General features: G+C 49.4%; 1 protein-coding gene across 3 annotated transcripts in view; it reads right to left on the minus strand.

The window, feature by feature from the left end:
• RALGAPA2 (Ral GTPase activating protein catalytic alpha subunit 2) overlaps window positions 1-19532 on the minus strand; it is a 269854-nt gene that overhangs the window by 6254 nt on the left and 244068 nt on the right. For all 3 annotated transcript variants that reach the window (XM_018057261.1, XM_018057259.1, XM_018057260.1), the window contains exons 38-39: window positions 14905-15026; window positions 51-90 (exon numbers count right to left, since the gene is read on the minus strand). In XM_018057261.1, coding sequence (XP_017912750.1) covers window positions 86-90; window positions 14905-15026 — 127 coding nt within the window. In that variant the 3' untranslated portion in view covers window positions 51-85. The remainder of the gene's footprint in view (window positions 1-50; window positions 91-14904; window positions 15027-19532) is intronic.

Here is a 19532-nt window from a genome sequence, read left to right on the forward strand (position 1 = left end):
TGGGCAACTCCACTGACGTGTCAGTTCAAACACTTGTTCTTTGAACTTACCTTGTTCAAACACTGCAGCGAGATCTTCACGTATTTTAATCTGAAGGGAAAGAACATAAAATGGAGTGAATACAGGCCCCGCACACGCACAGCCCAACTCGATAATGAACACGGTGCTAAAAATACATCTGTTCCTGGGCTGTCTGAGTGTTCCTGCAGCTTCCGAGATCATTACCAACTGAAAATTCACCTGAAATTCCACTTGGCAGGACAAAATTCTGGCTGCCATCACCGGTACAGGTGTGAAACGAAGGCGACGTTAGCTTTCCCAGGATGTGTGACAGTTTCTGTGGGAGCCCTGTAGACACCTTCTGACCCAGCGCGTGCGGGACGGCCTTTGACTGCTGGCCTTAACGGGGCCTTGGGGGGTCTCGATGTCCTGTTCCTGCTGCACGAGGGTCCCTCATGTTTTGTCTTAGGTATAGTTAAAGCTAAGAATTTTCAAGACACGCATTTGGAATTCTCTGGAGGCCCTGAAAAAATAACTAATGCCCACTAACTGTATAAGTTCACACGTCTCTAAGTTTCATTTTACAGGGTTTTGAGGGGAACACAGTGTGTTAATGCGGTACAGGCGTCACCTTCCATGTCACATTCGCCAGGGAGGAAGAGTGAGGTGTACTGTGCAGAGGGCAGCTTCAAAGGGGACCCTTCAGAGCCAAAACTGGACTCTCACTCGCAGAGCAGCAGGACCCCAGTAGTCCTGTCGGACCCCAGAGAGGCTCTGAGCTCCCCCGCGTGGATGGTTTTTCTCAACCACTCACTCCTCCACGGCCATCTTATTTCCCACGTGGTTTGCCTTAGCAAATGCAACGGCCTCTTTCTGAGTCAGGCGACAGCTCCTCACCCCGACCCCCGCAACACTCCTAGTTCAGTGTCACGAGACCACCATCACTTTGCCAACAAAGGTCTGTCTAGTCTGAGCTATGGTTTTTCCATAGCTCAGATGTAAGAGATGTGTGCAGATGTGAGAGTTGGACCATAAAGAAGGCCAAGTGCCGAAGAATTGATGCTTTCAAATTGTGGTGCTGCAGAAGACTCTTGAGAGTCCCTTGGACAGCAAGGAGCTCAAACCAGTCAATTCTAAAAAATCAACCCTGAAGATTCACTGGAAGGACTGATGCTGAAGATGAAGCTCCAATACTTTGGCCACCTGATGCAAAGAGCCGACTCATTGGAAAAGACCCTGATGCTGGGAAAGATTGAGGACAGGAGAAGGGGGTGACAGAGGATGAGATGGTTGGATGATATCACTGACTCAATGGACATGAATTTGAGCAGTCTCTGGGAGATGGTTAAAGACAGGGAAGCCTGGCATGCTGCAGTCCATGGGGTTGCAAAGACTTGGATACGACTGAGCAATTGAAAAACAAGCAACCCACCATCAAATCTGGACAAAGGACTTTTCTATCAGTGACACGGACTCATGTCTGCCTGACCACTGTGGTGAACCTGGATAGTCTGCTGGCCTCGCCTGCAAGGCTGGGGCAGTGACCTCAGCCAAGTTCTAAGACGGATGCCGCTGGAGGAGGGACCAGTGACAGATCTCAGGTGGGGCTTTCTGGAAGGAATGTGGGTTTCTCTGAAGCCTTATTTTCCAATCTCTCAATGAAACTTCACTCCCCTATACCCGCTAAAGTTGCGCGGGGTTGGGAACTTCAGGATAGAGAACAATCGTGACGATGCACTAGACTTGTCTGTCTTCCTTGATTTCCAGACACTGAACCGCTGTCTTTACGTGGAAAGTGAGCTCTAGCGGCACAGGGAGTTCTCGGGCAGTGTTGACTCTTGGTGCTGGACTGTTCCGCTTTCTGTGTGGGACCTCTAAACACTGCAACGATCTAGACTGCCCCTTTTCCTTGCAATGCACTGCGAGCTCCCGGAAGGTGGCGGTTGCGGAACATCTCCGTGAGTCTTCCTCCAGCCGAGGGGCTCAGCTTCCGCGCTGTCGATCCTCTCCACTGTGAGCAAAGGGTCTCCCCATGAAGGGGCTCCATGGCCCCCTCCCCTGCAGCCCCTAGGCGCTGGCAATGCTGGGCGTACAGGCACCCGATTGGTGGGACTGAGCAAACAGATGGTGTGGCTGACAATGGAGGGCTTGTTTGTAATTGCTGATGAGGACGGACGGCCCTTCTCCCGGTGCGTCCTCACAGGCAGCCGGGTGTGCTGTGCTGGACCAGACAGAAAATCTCAGGGACTGCCAATCCACTGGCGAGTTAAGGAGATGCAGAGACAGCGGCAGTTGGGGGCTGCCATAATTATTCCATGGGGCTCAAGTGTCACTCGCCCTGACACACAGACAGTGCTCCTGGAGGGCGGGGACCCCCTGCATGGAGCAGAGCAGTAGGCTGTCAGCTTCCTGACGCCTCCCCAGGGTGGGTCAGCATGAGATACCGACTAACCTGGGCAGTATTGGACGCACCAGGAGACCACGGTGCTCGGAGCTGTGTGATGCCCAGGGACACGGGAGACATGAAGTCTAACCATGTCATTATCTCATTGGCTGGGCACCTGGTGTGTCCCAGGACATGTTCTAGGCTCCGGGTGACAGATGAAACCCCTGCCTTTGGAGGTTTTTGGGGGAGGAGTTAATGGCGTGCTGTTGGGGGACAAAGATGTCTTATTCTCTATTTGTACAAAGCCCAGATGTCAGCATGGAAAATATACAGGTAGACCATGTATCTGTGGTGTTTTGGGGGAAAGGACAAATTAGGAAATAAAAACGCGGGGCAAGAAGGATAAAAGGTCGAGAAGCACTGATTGTATGGTTAATATGCATGTTAAGTCCGGAGTCTCCTTACAGGTGAATGGTGTTGTCAGTGGGGAGTTGGCCCCACTCACGACTGAGAGCAGCTGAGAGAGACCCCCTGGGGAGAACTGGAGGGTATGGCATGACCTAAGGGGCACGGGGGTAACTCGGGACACCAATGGGCCACGTGCGGCCACTCAGCGGCTCAGACACCCCCAAGGTGGCTTTTAGAGAAGGACATCCTACTTCTCAGGTCTCCTATGACTCCTCTGACACCTGGATAATATCCACCAGGACTTCCAGGGACGAGGAGATCACCAACTTGGTTGGCGCCTCGTGGAGGCTTTTCAAGAGCCGGTGGGCCTTTTCATGGCCTGTTTTCTCTGGCTGCGCTCACTGGCAGAGCAGAAGAGCAAAGATTTGCACCAAGCGTCTTATCTCTGAGGCAAGGCTGCTGTCCAGGACTGCCCCCTGGGACATGCGCTGAGAAGGGTCAGACAAGAAAAGTGGCTGCTCTCCCTGGGTCCTAGTTACTGGGCAGTCAGTGTGGGAGACGATTAGCTGGTTCAGGATAATTAGGGAAGGGAATGGTTCTGGGAGCTGGCATGCTGAGGGACAGAAAGCAGTGGGCTGGCGTTCTGGCTTCGGGTGAGAGCTAAATATCCTTGAGGCAGGAAGGTGGGCTGAGCGGGAGATCAGAGGGCTGTTTGGGCTATTCAGACCCCTTGGAATGGCTCTGAGGATGTGAACAGGTGCAGCAGTGGACGGGGTGAGCCTACACTCTCAACACTGGCAACCCCAGACCAGTGGGCACTAGCCAGCCTAATTACCATCTCCAAATGGCCCGAGGAAGGTGTCCAGAATTTCCCATCCGGCCGCAGGGGCTGGGTCCTGGCCCCAGCCCTGGCTCTGGCTCTGGACTGGGCTTCTGCTTTGCAGTCGTTGGTCTAGCCCATCAGCTTCGGTTCCGAAGCACGAAACTAGGACAGCTGCAGTGAAAGACGGGCGGGCAGAGAGAGGGCATGCCCGGTGAGTCCGCCCACCTGTGCAGGGACTCGGCCAGCAGGTGGAACATTTTCGAAAACACTTGTCCGGCATTTTTCTCTTTCCCTTGCATGACTATAATGTATTCTTACGCATCTATGGCTGAATTTAGCTAAATTGAACATTGAACATTAATGTCTTGTTAGGCCGTGGTGGAGAAAGATGCTTCCAGACCCGCTTACCGTCTCATAGGACGTGAACACAGTGATCTCAGTTACATCCCAGCCATGGAGAGAGTGTTCATTTTACCAGTCTGAATGATTCACATCTCCAAATAGAAAATCAGTACAGAAATGTTTATAGCAGCCATACTCATAATAGCTGAAAGATGGAAACAGTCCCAAATGCCCACCACCTGATGAATGGAAACAAAGCGTTGTCTGCCCTTACAGTGGAATGTTATTTGGCGATACAAACAAGCGAAATATGGATACAGGTTACAACACAGATGACCCTTGAGGAGGTGCTAAGTGCAAGAAGCCAGTCAGCAAAGATCACGTATCATCTGACTCCATTTATACGAGACGTTCAGAACAGGCAGGTCCAGAGAGACAGGAAGAGACTGGTGGTTGCTTAGGGCTGGGAGGTAGGATGAGGATGGACTGCTAGTGGAATTTAGGTTTTTGTTTTTCAGGAGGGATTTTTAAGAAGTCTCTAAAATTAGATTGTGGGGATGGTTGCACAGCTTTGCAAATATAGGAAATGGCAACCTACTCTAGTATTCTTGCCTGGAAAATTCCATGGACAGAGGAGCCTGGTGGGCTACAGTCCATAGAGATGCAAAGAGCTGGGCACTATTGAGTGGCTGAGCTTTTCAGAAGTTTATTTCCTGGTTATCATTCATATATGCTTCTGGAAAAGGAGAGTATAAAATATTCATTCTTTTCACCATCCGCAGACTTCAGTGCTACTAAGAGAGGTCCCATTTGGCCTCTGCTTTGGTTGCTGCTTAACAGAAATTCAGGCAAAACCATCAAGGCTTCCAGGAGCCTACCCTGGCAGCTGCAATTGTCTGTGTTCCACCTTCTAGAACCTTCTGAACATGAGGCTCCACTCACAGCTCACAAGGCATGTGAACCTGAAGAGTCAGGAGCTCTGGATTCTCCCAAAACAACGTCTCAAGGTTATTTTGAATAAGCTTCAAGAGTCCCTTCCAAAAACTGTTTGGGAGAAACATTCTTGGTATTTTCAGGCCAACTCTTGGCAACTCCTGTGTGTCCCTGGGCCATAATTAACACGGAGGCAGGGGCAGGATGCCACTCACACTTAAAACCCTGCAGGACTGAGAACCCAGGGCAAACCTAAGGCAGCATTTCACAGAAAGAGCGGCAGCTTCGAGTTCTTCCAAAGGAACCGATTAAACATCATGTCGATATTTTGAACAGTCTCAGGTCCTGCCTTTTCTGAGGAACATGGGACCAGCCTCCACGCTTGCGCGGGGCAGGAGGGTCCCCGTGCTGGCAGCTCTGAGGGGTGGGGTCTTCCTCTCTGCATCTCACTCTCTCACCCACGCCTCTGAGAGTCCCCATCTCAGCTAGCTTGGGAGAGTCATAGACTGATGGGCAGGACACTTAGTGGGACAACTAGCACACATCAGGCCACGTTTCCATCCTTTCCCAGCTCACGAAGCAAACGCTATGGCCTGGCTCAAGGAAACCACAGCCCAGCTGACCCAGACCACTGGCTACATGTCATTTTTGCCCCTTGATAAATTTTTTTTCACAGGTAGCTGTGGTTTGGAGCTGACTAATCTGGGTTTATGAAAAATAAGACAATGTTGGTGATTCCTGAGTATCTGCTCCCCGAGGAGATGTGAAGCTCTGAGAGGGACAAGGAGAGACAGAACGCAAGGTGTCAGAGCCCCTCATCCTCCCCTGAAATGCCCAGTACATCCTGCTCGGGGATAGATCCCCAGGGAAGGCGGGGCTGGAGCAGCGATGGGGACATCTGACAGGCGGCACTGTCATTTTCCATCAGATCAGGTGGAGCAGATGCTCATCACATCCATCTCTTCCCTCTTCTAGAGCTGACACCAGGAGAGTAAGAGTTTTAGAGGGAAAAAGGGTGAGTAAACATGAAGCAAGTTCAGTTCAGTTGCTCAGTTGTGTCCAGCTCTTTGCAACCCCATGGACTGCAGCACGCCAGGCCTCCCTGTCCATCAGCAACTCCCCGAGCTTGCTCAAACTCATGTCCATCGAGTCGCTGATGCCATCCAACCATCTCATCCTCTGTCGTCCCCTTCTCCTCCTGCCTTCAGTCTTTCCTAGCATCAGGGTCTTTTCCAGCGAGTCAGTTCTTCGCATCAGGTGGCCTAAGTATTGGAGTTTCAGCTTCAGCATCAGTCCTTCCAATGAATATTCAGGACTGATTTCCTTCAGGATGGACTGGTTGGATCTCCTTGCAGTCCAAGGGACAAAAGGTGGCGCAAAACAGGGCGACTGAAAATTCTCTTTAAAACCCTCCATACCACTCAGGAAAGCCCCCAACCAAGTTTCAGTTTCCCTGCCTGCGTTGTCACCGGGCTCCGGCGGCCCCGCCTCCCCTACACCTGGTCAGGGTCCTGCTGCTCTTCATGGCTCCACTTTCACTGCGAGGACAGGAGTGGCCAGGGAGGATGAGACCCAATTACGGGTGTTTGTTCTGCCTCTTGCATCAGGCCCCCCCACACATCTGTGTCCTGGAGACATACCTGGACCCCTTAAAGCAACAGTCAGACTTCTGCCTGCCTGCACTGCTATCTTACTCCTGTTGCATATAAGAAAGAAAGTGCTATGTCATTCTTTAAAGAAATTACGGCCAAATATAGATATAAGAAACTCACACACACAGGACAAAGCTTTCCCTCCCTAGGCTGAGAAAAATCAAGGAGTAAGGGAGATAAGTTAGAGGAAGCTGGACCAAGTCGCCTTTGTGAGACACAGTGCTTCTCAACAACTGCTTACTTTTTGAAAGGAAGTCCCGTCTCCAGGCCACACCACAGACAAAAACCCCCAAGTCTTTGGTGGAGGGACTTGCGGCATCTGGGGAGTGACCCAGGGCACAGCTGAGCCAGCACCACCAGGTTCTGGCAAATGGATTATGGGTCAAAAACCCTCCTATGAATGCTTTAACATGTTTCCAAGAGGAGGTGTGCGTGCTCAGTCGTGTTCGACCCTTTACACCCTAGATATGGCTTCTCTTTTGATGCCTTCCAAATGTTTGTTGTGTGGGTGGTTGTTCTTTAGCTGCTCAGTTGTGTCCTACTCTTTTATGACCCCATGGACTATAGTCTGTCAGGCTCCTCTGCCCATGGGATTTCCCAGGCAAGGATACTAGAGTGGGTTGCCATTTCCTTCTCCAGGGGATCTACCTATCCCATGGATGAAACCCGAGTTTCCTACATTGGCAGGCGGGTTCTTTACCACTGAACCACCTGGGAAGCCCTTCCAAGAGGATACATTTTGAGTTTTTAAAAGAAATGTCATATGCACAGGGGTTAGGCTGAACCGGTGACATTAGAGGGAGGGTGGAATTGGGTATAGGTTGGGGGGGCGGTGACAGCTGGTGCAGGGCGATCAGTGGTTCTTAGGCCAGTTGCCAACGCCACCCAGATGCAGCCCAGAGCATGTGCGGGCAGAGTGGGTGCCTCCAAGCCCTTGAATGGATGGTGACATCAGATAACTTGTGTTTGAGGGCCACTGTGGATGACCTGTGGAGTAGGAAATGGCAACCCACTCCAGTATTCTTACCTGGCGAATCCCATGGATTGAGAAGCCTACAGCCCATGGGGTTGCTAAGAGTCAGACAGGACTGAGCAACTTCACTTTCACTTTTCACTTTCATTCATTGGAGAAGGAAATGGCAACCCACTCCAGTATTCTTGTCTGGAGAATCCCAGGGACAGAGGAGCCTGTTGGGCTGCCGTCTCTGGGGTCGCACAGAGTCGGACACGACTGATGCAACTTGGCAGCAGCAGCAGTGGATGGCCTGAGCAGAGTTCTGGGCTGTCATCCTGGCCTCCAGAGTGGGACCATCCTCATAGGCGGGGCAACCGGCCAGCATCCCACGGGTGGCAGCCCAGTTTGCAGCCCCTCTTCCATGAGACAGGCCAACACAAGCAGAAGGGACTCCAGGAGGAGAGGAGACACTGGGAGGCACAGGGCAAAGTGAGAAAAAACCCAGACGGGCAGGGTGGTGAGCAGAGCACTCAGGAACACCTGTGGAGGTCTCCAGAAGTGTCCTCAGCCCCTTACACATACTGACTCATTGGGCCTTTACCAGTGCCTTTTAGTGGGAACTATCGGGGCTCTACTCAGAAGATATGCCAAAATGCTGGGCTGGATGAAGCACAAGCTGGAGTCAAGATTGCTGGGAGAAGTATAAATAACCTCAGATATGTAGATGACACCACCCTTATGGCAGAAAGCAAAGAACTAAAGAGCCTCTTGATGAAAGTGAAAGAGGAGAGTGAAAAAGTTGGCTTAAAGCTCAACATTCAGAAAACTAAGATCATGGCATCCGGTCCCATCACTTCATGGGAAATAGATTGGAAACCAATGGAAACAGAGACAGACTTTATTCTCTTGGGCTCCAAAATCACTGCAGATGGTGACTGCAGCCATGAAATTAAAAGATGCTTGCTCCTTGGAAGAAAAGTGATGACCAACCTAGACAGCATATTAAAAAGCAGAGACATTACTTTGCCAACTAAGGTCTGTCTAGTCAAAGCTATGGTTTTTCCAGTAGTCATGTATGGATGTGAGAGTTGGACTATAAAGAAAGTTGAGTGCCAAAGAATTGATGCTTTTGAATTATGGTGTTGGAGAAGACTCTTGAGAGTTCCTTGGACTGCAAGGAGATCCAACCAGTCCATCCTGAAGGAAATCAGTCCTGAATATTCATTGGAAGGACGGAAACCGAAGTTGAAACTCCAATACTTTGGCCAACTGATGCAAAGAGCTGACTCATTGGAAAAGACCCTGATGCTTGGAAAGATTGAAGGCAGGAGAAGGGGACAACAGAGGATGAGATGGTTGGATGGCATCACTGACTCTATGGACAGGAGTTTGAGTAAGCTCTGGGAGTTGGTGATGAACAGGGAGGCCTGGCATGCTGCAGTCCATGGGCTTGCAAAGGGTTGGACATGACTGAGTGACTGAACTGAACTGAACTCAGAAGGTACTGCTATTAGACCCATTTTACAGAATTGGACTCTGGGCGGCAGAATGGTACTAACTTGACTGAGGCCACAGGCTAGACAAAGAGGACACCAGAGCCTGGCCCTCTGTTGGGACATGTCCCCCCTGTAGTTGAGCAGGCTGGCTCTGAGTGGAAGGTCCTGGCCAGTGGTGAGCACAGGGTTGATGGGGGACAGGAAGACAGCAGGATCTGAGGATGGAGCCTGGCAGGTCAGCCTGAGCCGCCTTCAGCGCCGAGAGAGGAAAATGCACCAAGTCCTGGACAGGAAGGGCGGCCCGAAGTTTGGTGACGGTTCCAGCTTCTGCCTCCACACTAAGGCTCTGGGCCTGGTTCCTGCTGTACTCCTAGCACCCTGAAAACGTTAAAAGCCCCTTGAACCCCACAGCCACATGGAGCCCTGGAGCCTGACCCACATGGGCACCTGGGAGCGTCTGAGGCTTGTCTGTTGACTCAGCACGTCCTCTGGGCTTCATTCTCTGATCTGTTCCACGTGGTTGGCTAGGAGGGTCTGCAGTTACAATTGCCAGATGACCCCAACAGACTGTCACAGTCCCATGAGGGTAGTGGCCAAAGAATGCACTGACTGCTGCTGTGGCAGGACGTAGCAGAACCCCCGGCATCACACAGCCATGCTGGGAACCCCGGTTCCTTCCATCTGGGAGTCTGGTCATGTCAGGGTCTGCTCCCCAACCGAGTTCACATCTCATGAAGACTTCCTGAAGGACCACAGTGAGGGAGGCGAGGCAAGTTTTCCCAAGCAGGCTCGGTTCAAAGAGACACATTGAGACAGAGAGTCTAGACGGTTTGTTTAGAACAGCTCCCTTCTCACTGGCTCATCAGGAGCCCTGTGACTGACCGAGGTCACCGACAATCAGGGTCAGGTGACAGCCTACCTGAGAGGACAGCAGCCACACTCTGAGGCCAGGATGCTGTCCAGCTGATCCCACTGTGACAAGAAGGGGGAGGAGGCGCTGAGGCTGGCGCCCTGCGGTGTCCCTCACGACTTGTCGGCAGCTTCTCAGGATGATGTGAGAGCCTGGACGTGGGGGCTCCTGAAGCCTCTTCTGCCTCCACAGTCTACAGTGCTCTCGGCCGGTTTCAGCAAATGTGTGAGGAAGGTGAATACATAAGAAGTGCTGTCTAGCAAAGCCTTATTCAGACCACATTTATAGGGAGGGAGGGTGAGAAAGATGGAGGCATACTGAATGAATCCCTAAAGTGACCACTCTCATTGAACGGGGAAAACCTTTCATCTTTGGACTGGTGTGGGAGCGGTTAGAGTCAGTTCCACATTGTGCTGTTTCTGGGATTGACTCGATGGCTAACTGCCCAGCGAATGGCCATGGCGGGGTCACTGCGAAGATTAGCGGCTGTGTCGTAGTACGTGCAACCCCGAGTGGGGCTCAGGGGTCTTAGCAAGTGAGAGCTGGGAGCAGCTTCCTGCTCCAGGCGAAGGACCGGTGCGTTATATAGCACACTTGCAGTCTCAGTAGGGCCAGAATGACCCAGGGACCCCCAGGCTGCATCTTCTGATAGCTTCTGCAAACTTGAAACAGTGATTTTGTGGTAGAAAAGAACAACACATCTATTTTATTAGGTAGGTGAGCATCACAAGCCTTTCCAAGAGGGCACCCATGCTGTTCTGGGCGAGCAGATGAAAGTTCGCCATTTTGCCTGGTAGCTGCAGCGGCGGTGGCAGAAGCATCCTCAGACAGACTCAGACTAATCTGCTTTAAGCTCCAAATATGACCTACATGAGACGCGGCGGAGTCTGATGGGGCCTGGCGAGGAATTCCCTTCCACTTGCTCTAAATCCCCAGCTTCTCTCTGGCCTGTCATGAAGGAGGAAGCACTCCTGATCAGACCTTGGAGAAATCAGATGTGTCCATTCAGGGCTAACAGGAGAGACAGAGATCTGTGCTCCCTCTGCTGGCTCCAGACGGCAGCATTAAAGCAGAAAGGCTTCTCCAAACTTGAGTCCATTCACATTTCCGGACAAGGACCCCTCGTTTAACCTGGTTGGAGGCGTTCTTTCAGGGAAAAAACCCACCTTTGTCAACTTCTGAACAAAGCACTTGGAAATGCTTCCGATCAGATATCAAAGTACACATACCAACAGTCCTCCACTCCCAGATGGCTAGCTGTGACTGCTACTGTGATTTTGGGATTCATTTATCAACAGACACAAGTGGATTCCTCCAAGATTTTAAGGTCCAGACATGACCTTTAAAGCAGTTCTGGAAAAAAAAAACCAATCTGAAGTCCAAGCTAAAGTTTTTTTTTTTCTTTCTCTCTCCCTTAGGTAATAAGAACAGCTTCCAAAAAGTAAAGATTTGTACTATTTATAGCCTTTCCGATAATGTCAAGCATTAGACTTGATTTTCCAAATCATTAGCATGCAGAAGAATGACCTCATGGCGAACAGATGCACTTGGCTGTGAGCTGCAGTGATTACATCAGTCCCTCCCCTTCCAGTTAACCCTTTAAAGGCCTCTCTGCTGCACACACCCCCTTTCCTGGAGACAGTCTTGAACACACAAAATTAGCCCCTCACCCCAGTGTGTGCACGCACACACATGTGCATGTGAAATGCACATATAAGTACATGCATAAAACATATTTATGAACATGTACATGTGTGTTCACTGCAGCCAGTATTTAATCCCTGGCCACCCTATAGAAGTTGCTGATCAGTAAAGAAGGAATCTAAAGGGAAGTAGACTACAGAGCTGAGTGGAAGGCCAGCTCAGATACCTTTCATGCTCTGGGCATTAGCAACATGAGTAATGTGTGGAATAGACATGGAAGGGGATGGCTTAAAATAACATTTTTTTTCTGACTCAGAAAATAGTTGTTTTAAACCTCTTTTAATAAACTGAGGACTCACTTATGAGCCTAACAACGGAAGACTATGTCTTTATCTGTGGTCCAGGAAAGTGAGTCCAAATGCCCCCCTGTGCCACCCTGGGTGACAAGTGCTGGGACAGGGAGCCTGGGAGCCTCAAGGGGGAGTGTTTCCCAGAGCGACCTCCTTAGGCATAGGCCCCCACCACTGGGCACATCTCTTACTTACACCTAGGACTTAGGACTTAAAGGCTGATCTTGGAGGCCTCCCCTCTAGAGATGGGGCTGCCTGCTGCATAATACATTGTGGGGTGAATGTGGGGTTCAGGCCACTGTCCCTGTGCTTGACCACAAGGCCCTGTGGCAAGAACACAAAGGAGATTGGAGCCCCAGGTTCCTTCGACTGCGCACAAGCCTGTGGGCGGGGGCCTGAGGCCCTGCTCTGACGACACTGCTGCAGAGATGGTCTGAGCGAATCCTAAGAGCGCTGTGGGAGCTTAAGCTGCTCAGGGTCAATTTTTCCAGCTGGCTTGTCGCCTCGAAGAGCAGCTCTCACCTCGATTTCTCAGTTTAAGCTGCCTGGCTCATCTGGGTTTGACTGTACTTGTCCCAGGATAAAAAAAACAACAACAAAAAACAACACTGTGGATAGATGAAAAATGTTTTCATCCGTCAAAGTGGTTAACAGACGGGAACAGGGATTCCTCAGAAGCAAAACTGGTCTGTGAACGAGAGGAGGATGTGGTTCTGACAGAGGGCCTGTGTATGGGGTGGAACTGTACCCCCAGATTCCAGGGCAAACCAAGTTGATTTCGAGCTTCTTCCTGATGGTCATTGTGGGCAGATATGCAACACGTTGAAAGAACATTATGCCTGGACTTAAAATCGCATCCATGGATTGGTGTGATGGGTGTAGAAAAATGTTCTCAGTACACACGGAACACCCTGAAGCCTACTGGTTATGACACGTGATGCTGATGTCAATAAACTGAAAAGACAGAGGACCTGCATTTGGCTCGGTATCTTATCTTTGGTTTCACTGTCTTTTTGTGCACGTTCCAATACCAGCTCTTATCGAGCTGTCAGAACCTTTATCAATTCAGTTACTTTGGCCAATGCGACACTCTTAAAGCAGCCAGTCTCCAAACGGTGGGTCTTAAAAAAATCTAAATCACTCATGGCAGCTCACTTAAGAAGTTACCTATACATGAACTGGTGTAAATAATTAGGAACTTTTAGGAAAGATCAAATTAATTTATATAGAGGCTAAAATATACATAGAAAATAAAGTTTATCAATACTTATTTCAGTATCATCTTAAGAGCCTTTAGAACATAACAGTTAAGAAATGGAAGCATCTAGCTGTGATTTAATTCCTTTTAATTTTAGAAAACAAAAAGCTTTCTCAAGATTAACAACCAAAAAAAAAAAAAAAACCTGCACTAAAAAATTCAGTCCCAGGACTTTATGAGGGTGGAAAAAAGCTGAATGAGATCTTCACAAAACTAGCTTTGCCATAAATCTTTCGTGTTCTCTCACCCCAAAATTAGAAGTGATTTTCAATCTCTAGCCAGACTGGGTTTGAAATCTTCATTTCCCTTGAAACTGATTTTTTTTTTTGTGGGGGTCGAGGGGGGAGGGTGGTGGGTGCGGGGGGAGCTGGGGCTTTAGATCGAATGTTGGCAGAGTGTATAAAAGAATTCAATTCACAGCTGTTCTACTTTTTTAATGTAAGAAACATTAATCAAAGCTTTAAGTTATAAGCTTTTCTCATGTTGCTTAGTATTCCAGTTCAACAAAGATCAATAGAGGCCATCCCTGTATTTCTGGACGCCTCGCAGGGAAGCAGAGGCGCGATTATGTAAATTTCGCAGCTCCCTGCACCTCGGCGGCCTGCTTATCTCCCAGGCCTTCTGCCTGCTGCTCCTGGCTCCCAGTGCGGGGCCAGCCTCTCCCTCTTATCTCCTGACAAAGCTCGGGGAGGCCAGGCCGGCAGCCAGCGATGTTCAACAGTGATGCATGGCTGGTTTTATTTGTAAGTGATTTATTTCACCGAATTTAATTTTTTCACTTTGTGTGTAAGATATTTGTTAACAAGTCAGGATGGGAGAAGCCAGGCGGCGATCAGAGGCAACTGACACAGGGTAGAAATCTATTAGGCCCCCCTAACAGTTGTGCCCACCCCAGCGGAGGAAGAGGAAGCCCCTCATGGAGGATTTCAACATGCATCGACTCAATATCCCACTTGCTTTCTGAAAGGCAATTAATCTGTAATTACATACAGAAATTTACCAAAGCATTCTATTCTTTTGGGGAAAAAAAACCCCATAGTAACCATATCATCATGGTAAGTGCCAGCACACTTTTTTTTTTTTTTTCTAAATTGGAAATATAAAAAGAATAAAACCTAAAAACAATGTTTTTTGAGATTTTTCCACTGGCCTCATAAGTGGAAGTGCTTAGGAGCCAGTGTCTGAGCAGGTCCACACCAGGTGCTGCTCTCGGCGGCTGGTCCCTGGGACGTGGACCACTCCAGAGAGAAAGCCAGCCCGCCACACTGCTGTCACCATGGGCCAGGGGACACAGTCCTCCCGTTGCTCCCGCATTAATCCCTGACCCGAGCATCCCGGCGGCATAATCCCCATTTAGCATTAGTAGCAACGGCTTCGACTGCGAGGAACTCTTTCTCGATAAGTAGGCCCTGATGCGGGCACCACTCTTAAAACAACATATTCCCAGCTCAGCAAGAAACCCACCCTCCTGAATGAACCAGAGCACGGGGCTGAGAACAAGTTCATTAACCTCGCTGGAGGCGGAGGTTAACGGGATGGTGGGAGGAAAGGACCAGGCGAACAGCTCGGATACAAAACAAATTAAAATGAATGTCATCACTCCTTTTGTTATTCATTAGTGCATTCAGGGGGAGAACGCGCTTCTTAAATTTGCGGGCATTTATCTGTGAAAAACAGGTGTACATCTGCGGCTGGAGCATTTGAAGGGTCTTGGGCAGAGCTGGGAGGGGGTAATGTGGCCACTCACCAGTTCCGCTGACCGAGTAGCTGGGAGATGGACAGAAGACCTGGGCGGTGAAATCCTCAAATGTCATGACTTCACGGTGGTTCTGAATTATTGCTTCCAGATAGAGAGCTCTCTCTTCGTAGCTGCGGGTGTCCGTTAAGGAAACAAGTGTCCATGCCGAATGAAATGCTTAGCATCGACAGAGCAGCGGCTTTGTTTTAAATACAATCACACACCTTTTACACTCGGATGGGGAATGGGTACCTTGCAAGTGCATAAGCATCCTATCGAAGAATTAAAATAGGAGTCATAATTCATTGGAACGTTCCGATTTCAGAGGCCTGCGTTTCTTAGACTTCAACAGCACCCAAATCAGTATTGCTGAAAAAATATGTAAACTGATAGTCACAGAATCAGAGCAAAAGGCCATCAACTTGATAGGAACAAAAAAAGAGAGACGTGGATGACGGCCGCATCCCTTTCCATCCATGATCATGGGACAACGCTGGGTCGCCCCTTCTGAGTTCCCCAGATGAGATGTTTTTCTTAGCCTACTGATAATGTGAACTGATACTCCGATACTCCAAGTGAGAACCGGTGATACACACTTGAAAATTTCAATAATACCACTGGGAAGAGGGAAGGCTAGAAAAGTCCGCTCTGAAGGGCTCCGGAGTCTCAGGCTAAGATAGGCCATGAGCATTAGAAAGTTATTAGTTATTAGAACGAACTAATATTAGTTATTAGTTCTAAATAACTAAATAATATTAGTTATTAAAAAGAACTAATAACTGGGAGAATCTACCAGGGAGCACACAATACAATATTAAATAAAAAAAAAAAAAGACTATTGGCTTTTAACTAAAACTGCAGCCCTGGAACACACGCATTCAAATGTGTAATCAAAAACCAGTCACCAATAAAACTTATAACCGTAACACGTTGAAGCAACTTTCCAGCTGTCTCAATAGGACCCCCGCGTGTGGCAGCCTTTCATGGGGCAGAAAGCAAATCTTCCCCTTTTGTGTGTGGCTTCTGTTTCCTTGGAAGGTGAATCACGCCTTCCAATAACAGGATAACGTCAAGACAATTCGGCAGCGGATGGAGGCGATGCACGGAGGACTCTATGAGCTAGCACTCGGGGGACTCGGCATGCTCGTTCTTCCCCGTTTCCCCGTGATCGACGCAGAAGTTAAGGGACGTGGTTCAGTCATTTTGAAAACCATGCTAATTCTGCAGGAACACAGGGAATGTGGGTTGCCACCCATTTATTATCTGCAGCTCCAGAAAGGCCAGAGTAATTCTAGCATTTCTCACTGAATTTTAAAACTATCTTTTCAAAAGACCCTCTTTTAATAATACAAGTTGGGGGAAAATTATGCCCTTCCAAATAGCTGTTCAATAGGGATGTGTTTTGAAAGAGAAGAGTTTTTTTCTACTCTCTTCTGGCAAAGGATGCTCACCAGTTTTCCTGCAAGGGGTCCTGCTACTCCTTTAATTACATTCAGGGAAAGGTTTTCAGCCCACAAGAAGCCCAGAGGCTTTCTGGGGCTGGCTGTGCAACACAGAACCATGGACTCTCGGTGCCTAGCTGCACTGAAATTTAAATAAATAAAAAGTGAAGAAATAAGAAAAAGGGTTCTTGCGTCCCACGTGCCATACATCAAGCACACAGAGCCTGGACTGTGCAGACACAGGGGACAGTACCATCACCAGGGAAAGCTCTCCTGGGCCGGCCCATTCCAGAATCGCCCTTCAGGCTGGCTCTGGGCAACTTTTCAAAAGGAACAGGAGTTTCAAGACAATGATGGATGACGGTTTGCAGGGACGGTGGTCGCAGCAGCCTGAGGCCTGGGCCACGTGAGTCTGTGCTCCGGCTGAACTCCGGGTGACTCGCCTTCCTGGACAGGCTGCCAAGCATTGCGGTGTGGGCCCCGTGGCCTGGGGGACCCACTAATGCCATTCATGTCTCATTATGAACATGCGTCTTCCGCACAGCGCTCGGCCCTCCGAGCCACTGGGCCGCGAACAGCAGGACGCTGGGCCTGGGCGGCCGGCTGGCGGACAGGCACTGTGACACTGAGCTGGCACGTGCGGGCCCAGCAGGGGCCGAGCGAGGCGTGACAAATGACTCAAAGGGCTGAGCTCCACTTGCGGCTGACGACCACCTGAGCCTGGGGCCCCATCGGCGCCCCTTCCCTGCTCACGGCCTCTGAGGGCCCATCCTGCTGGGTCCTAAGGCCTGGGCTGCGTCCAGACCCCCATGCACACGGGGCTTGGATGTGAGGACACGCCGGGCTAGAGATATGGTGGAGGCCACACGCCTAGAGGGGCGGCCCCGATGCTGACTGAGCTTACCGGTCACCACAGAGGGCTGCCGCGTATGCCACCCCCTATGGCTAGCCACCGGGTGGCCGGCAGCCTTGTCCTGAGTGAGTGACACTCTCCCGCTGTCATGAGCTTGTCTCTGTCAAGGCTGAGAGAGGTCCTAAGAGCACCTCCATCCAACACTGGACTCCCAGAGAGAAATAATCCAGCTTTGAGGTTCTCGGGTACAGTAAATACAATGGAGTAAATGTAAATATAATATAAATGGAACACAGTCATTCAGTCACATCCGACGCTTTGTGACTCCACGGACTGTGACCCACCAGGCTCCTCTGTCCATAGGATTCTCCAGGCAAGAATATCAGAGTTGGTAACCACTCCCTTCTCCAGGGATCTTCCTGACCCAGGGATGGAACCTGGGTCTCCTGTACTGCAGGCAGATTCTTCACCATCTGAGCCACTAGGGGTGCCAAAGGCCTCAACAGAGGCTCTATAGTAGATGGGGTGCAAAGGTGCATCCAGCATGGGGCCCTGGAGCAGGAAGGTTTGCTTCCTAGAAGGTTCTCTGTTATCACGAGAGCAGACACTCCCCACCCTAGGCTGGGCTACACTGCGCTGAATTGGGTGCTCTCATTCAGACAAACACCTACTAGGGATGTGGTGAGACCAGAAGATCGTTAAGTACATTTTCACTTGAGGCCCAAGCCAGGACATGTACACACCATGACAAAGAGAAGACAGACACCACTCCAACCCTGGCACTGTTTAGACACAGTGGAATACCAGACCACTTGACCTGCCTGTTGAGAAACCTGTATGCAGGTCAGGAAGCAACAGTTAGAACTGGACATGGAACAACAGACTGGTTCCAAATAAGAAAAGGAGTATGTCAAGGCTGTATATTGTCATCCTGCTTATTTAACTTATATGCAGAGTACATCATGAGAAACACTGGGCCGGAAGAAGCACAGGCTGGAATCCAGATTGCTGGGAGAAATATCAATAACCTCAGATATGCAGATGACACCACCCTTATGGCAGAAAGTGAAGAAGAACTAAAGAGCCTCTCGATGAAAGTGAAAGAGGAGAGTGAAAAAGTTGGCTTAAAACTCAACATTAAGAAAATGAAGATCATGGCATCTGGTCCCATCACTTCATGGCAAATAGATGGGGAAACAGTGGAAACAGTGGCTCCAGAATCACTGCAGATGGTGATTGGAGCCATGACATTAAAAGATGCTTACTCCTTGGAAGGAAAGTTATGACCAACCTAGACAGCATATTAAAAAGCAGAGACATTACTTTGCCAACTAAGGTCCGTCTAGTCAAAGCTATGGTTTTTCCAGTGGTCATGTATGGATGTGAGAGTTGGGCTATAAAGAAAGCTAAGCACCAAAGAACTGATGCTTTTGAATTGTGGTATGGAAAAGACTCTTGAGAGTCCCTTGGACTGCAAAGTGATCCAACCAGTCCATCCTAAAGGAGATCAGTCCTGGGTGTTCACTGGAAGGACTGATGTTGAAGCTGAAACTCCAAAACTTTGGCCACCTGATGCCAAGAGCTGACTCATTGGAAAAGACCCTGATGCTGGGAACAATTGAGGGCAGGAGGAGAAGGGGACAACAGAGGATGAGATGGTTGGATGGCATCACCAACTCAATGAACTGAGTTTGGGTGAACTCCAGGAGTTGGTGATGGACAGGGAGGCCTGGTATGCGGCGGTTCATGGGGTCGCAAAGAGTTGGACACGACTGAGTGACTGAACTGAACTGAACTGAAAGAGCTCACACGTGCCAAGAATCTTCTTTTTTAATTTTTTAAGTAGCTTTAGAAAATGTAGCTGTGGAGTCTTTGCTGAATTTTTTAAGAAGTACTAGCCAGGGCCACTAACTAAGAGCGTGTCTTGGGACATTTTCATACCTAACATCCTGAGGACTTCAATGCTGGCTGCTTTCTATTCAAAAAGGCATTTATAATTTAGACATCAAAGAGTGTAAGCCGTGTTAAGATATGAACTGAAGGCTGAAGTGATTCCAGGCAGTGGGTGATCAGTAACATTTGACCAGAGGAAGCAGGTGGCTATGGAGACACCTGGTCACACAGCCAATACCTGTTTCAATGCCAGCTGTTGCCCTCTGGCTCTCAATAAATCCATGGACGTGAAACTGACATTCTGTCCTGAATTACTATCTCATTAAATACCACACATGGCAAAGCAGTTTTTAAAGAAAAAATTTCCCCTTGAGTACCCAGTTCAAAGAACATTCAAATTACTAACTAGAAACTCATCTTGGTTTCTGCCTAGTTTGAGTCTTTTAGTT

The sequence above is a fragment of the Capra hircus genome, chromosome 13, assembly GCF_001704415.2.
Source record: "Capra hircus breed San Clemente chromosome 13, ASM170441v1, whole genome shotgun sequence".
Taxonomy (NCBI): Eukaryota; Metazoa; Chordata; class Mammalia; order Artiodactyla; family Bovidae; genus Capra; species Capra hircus.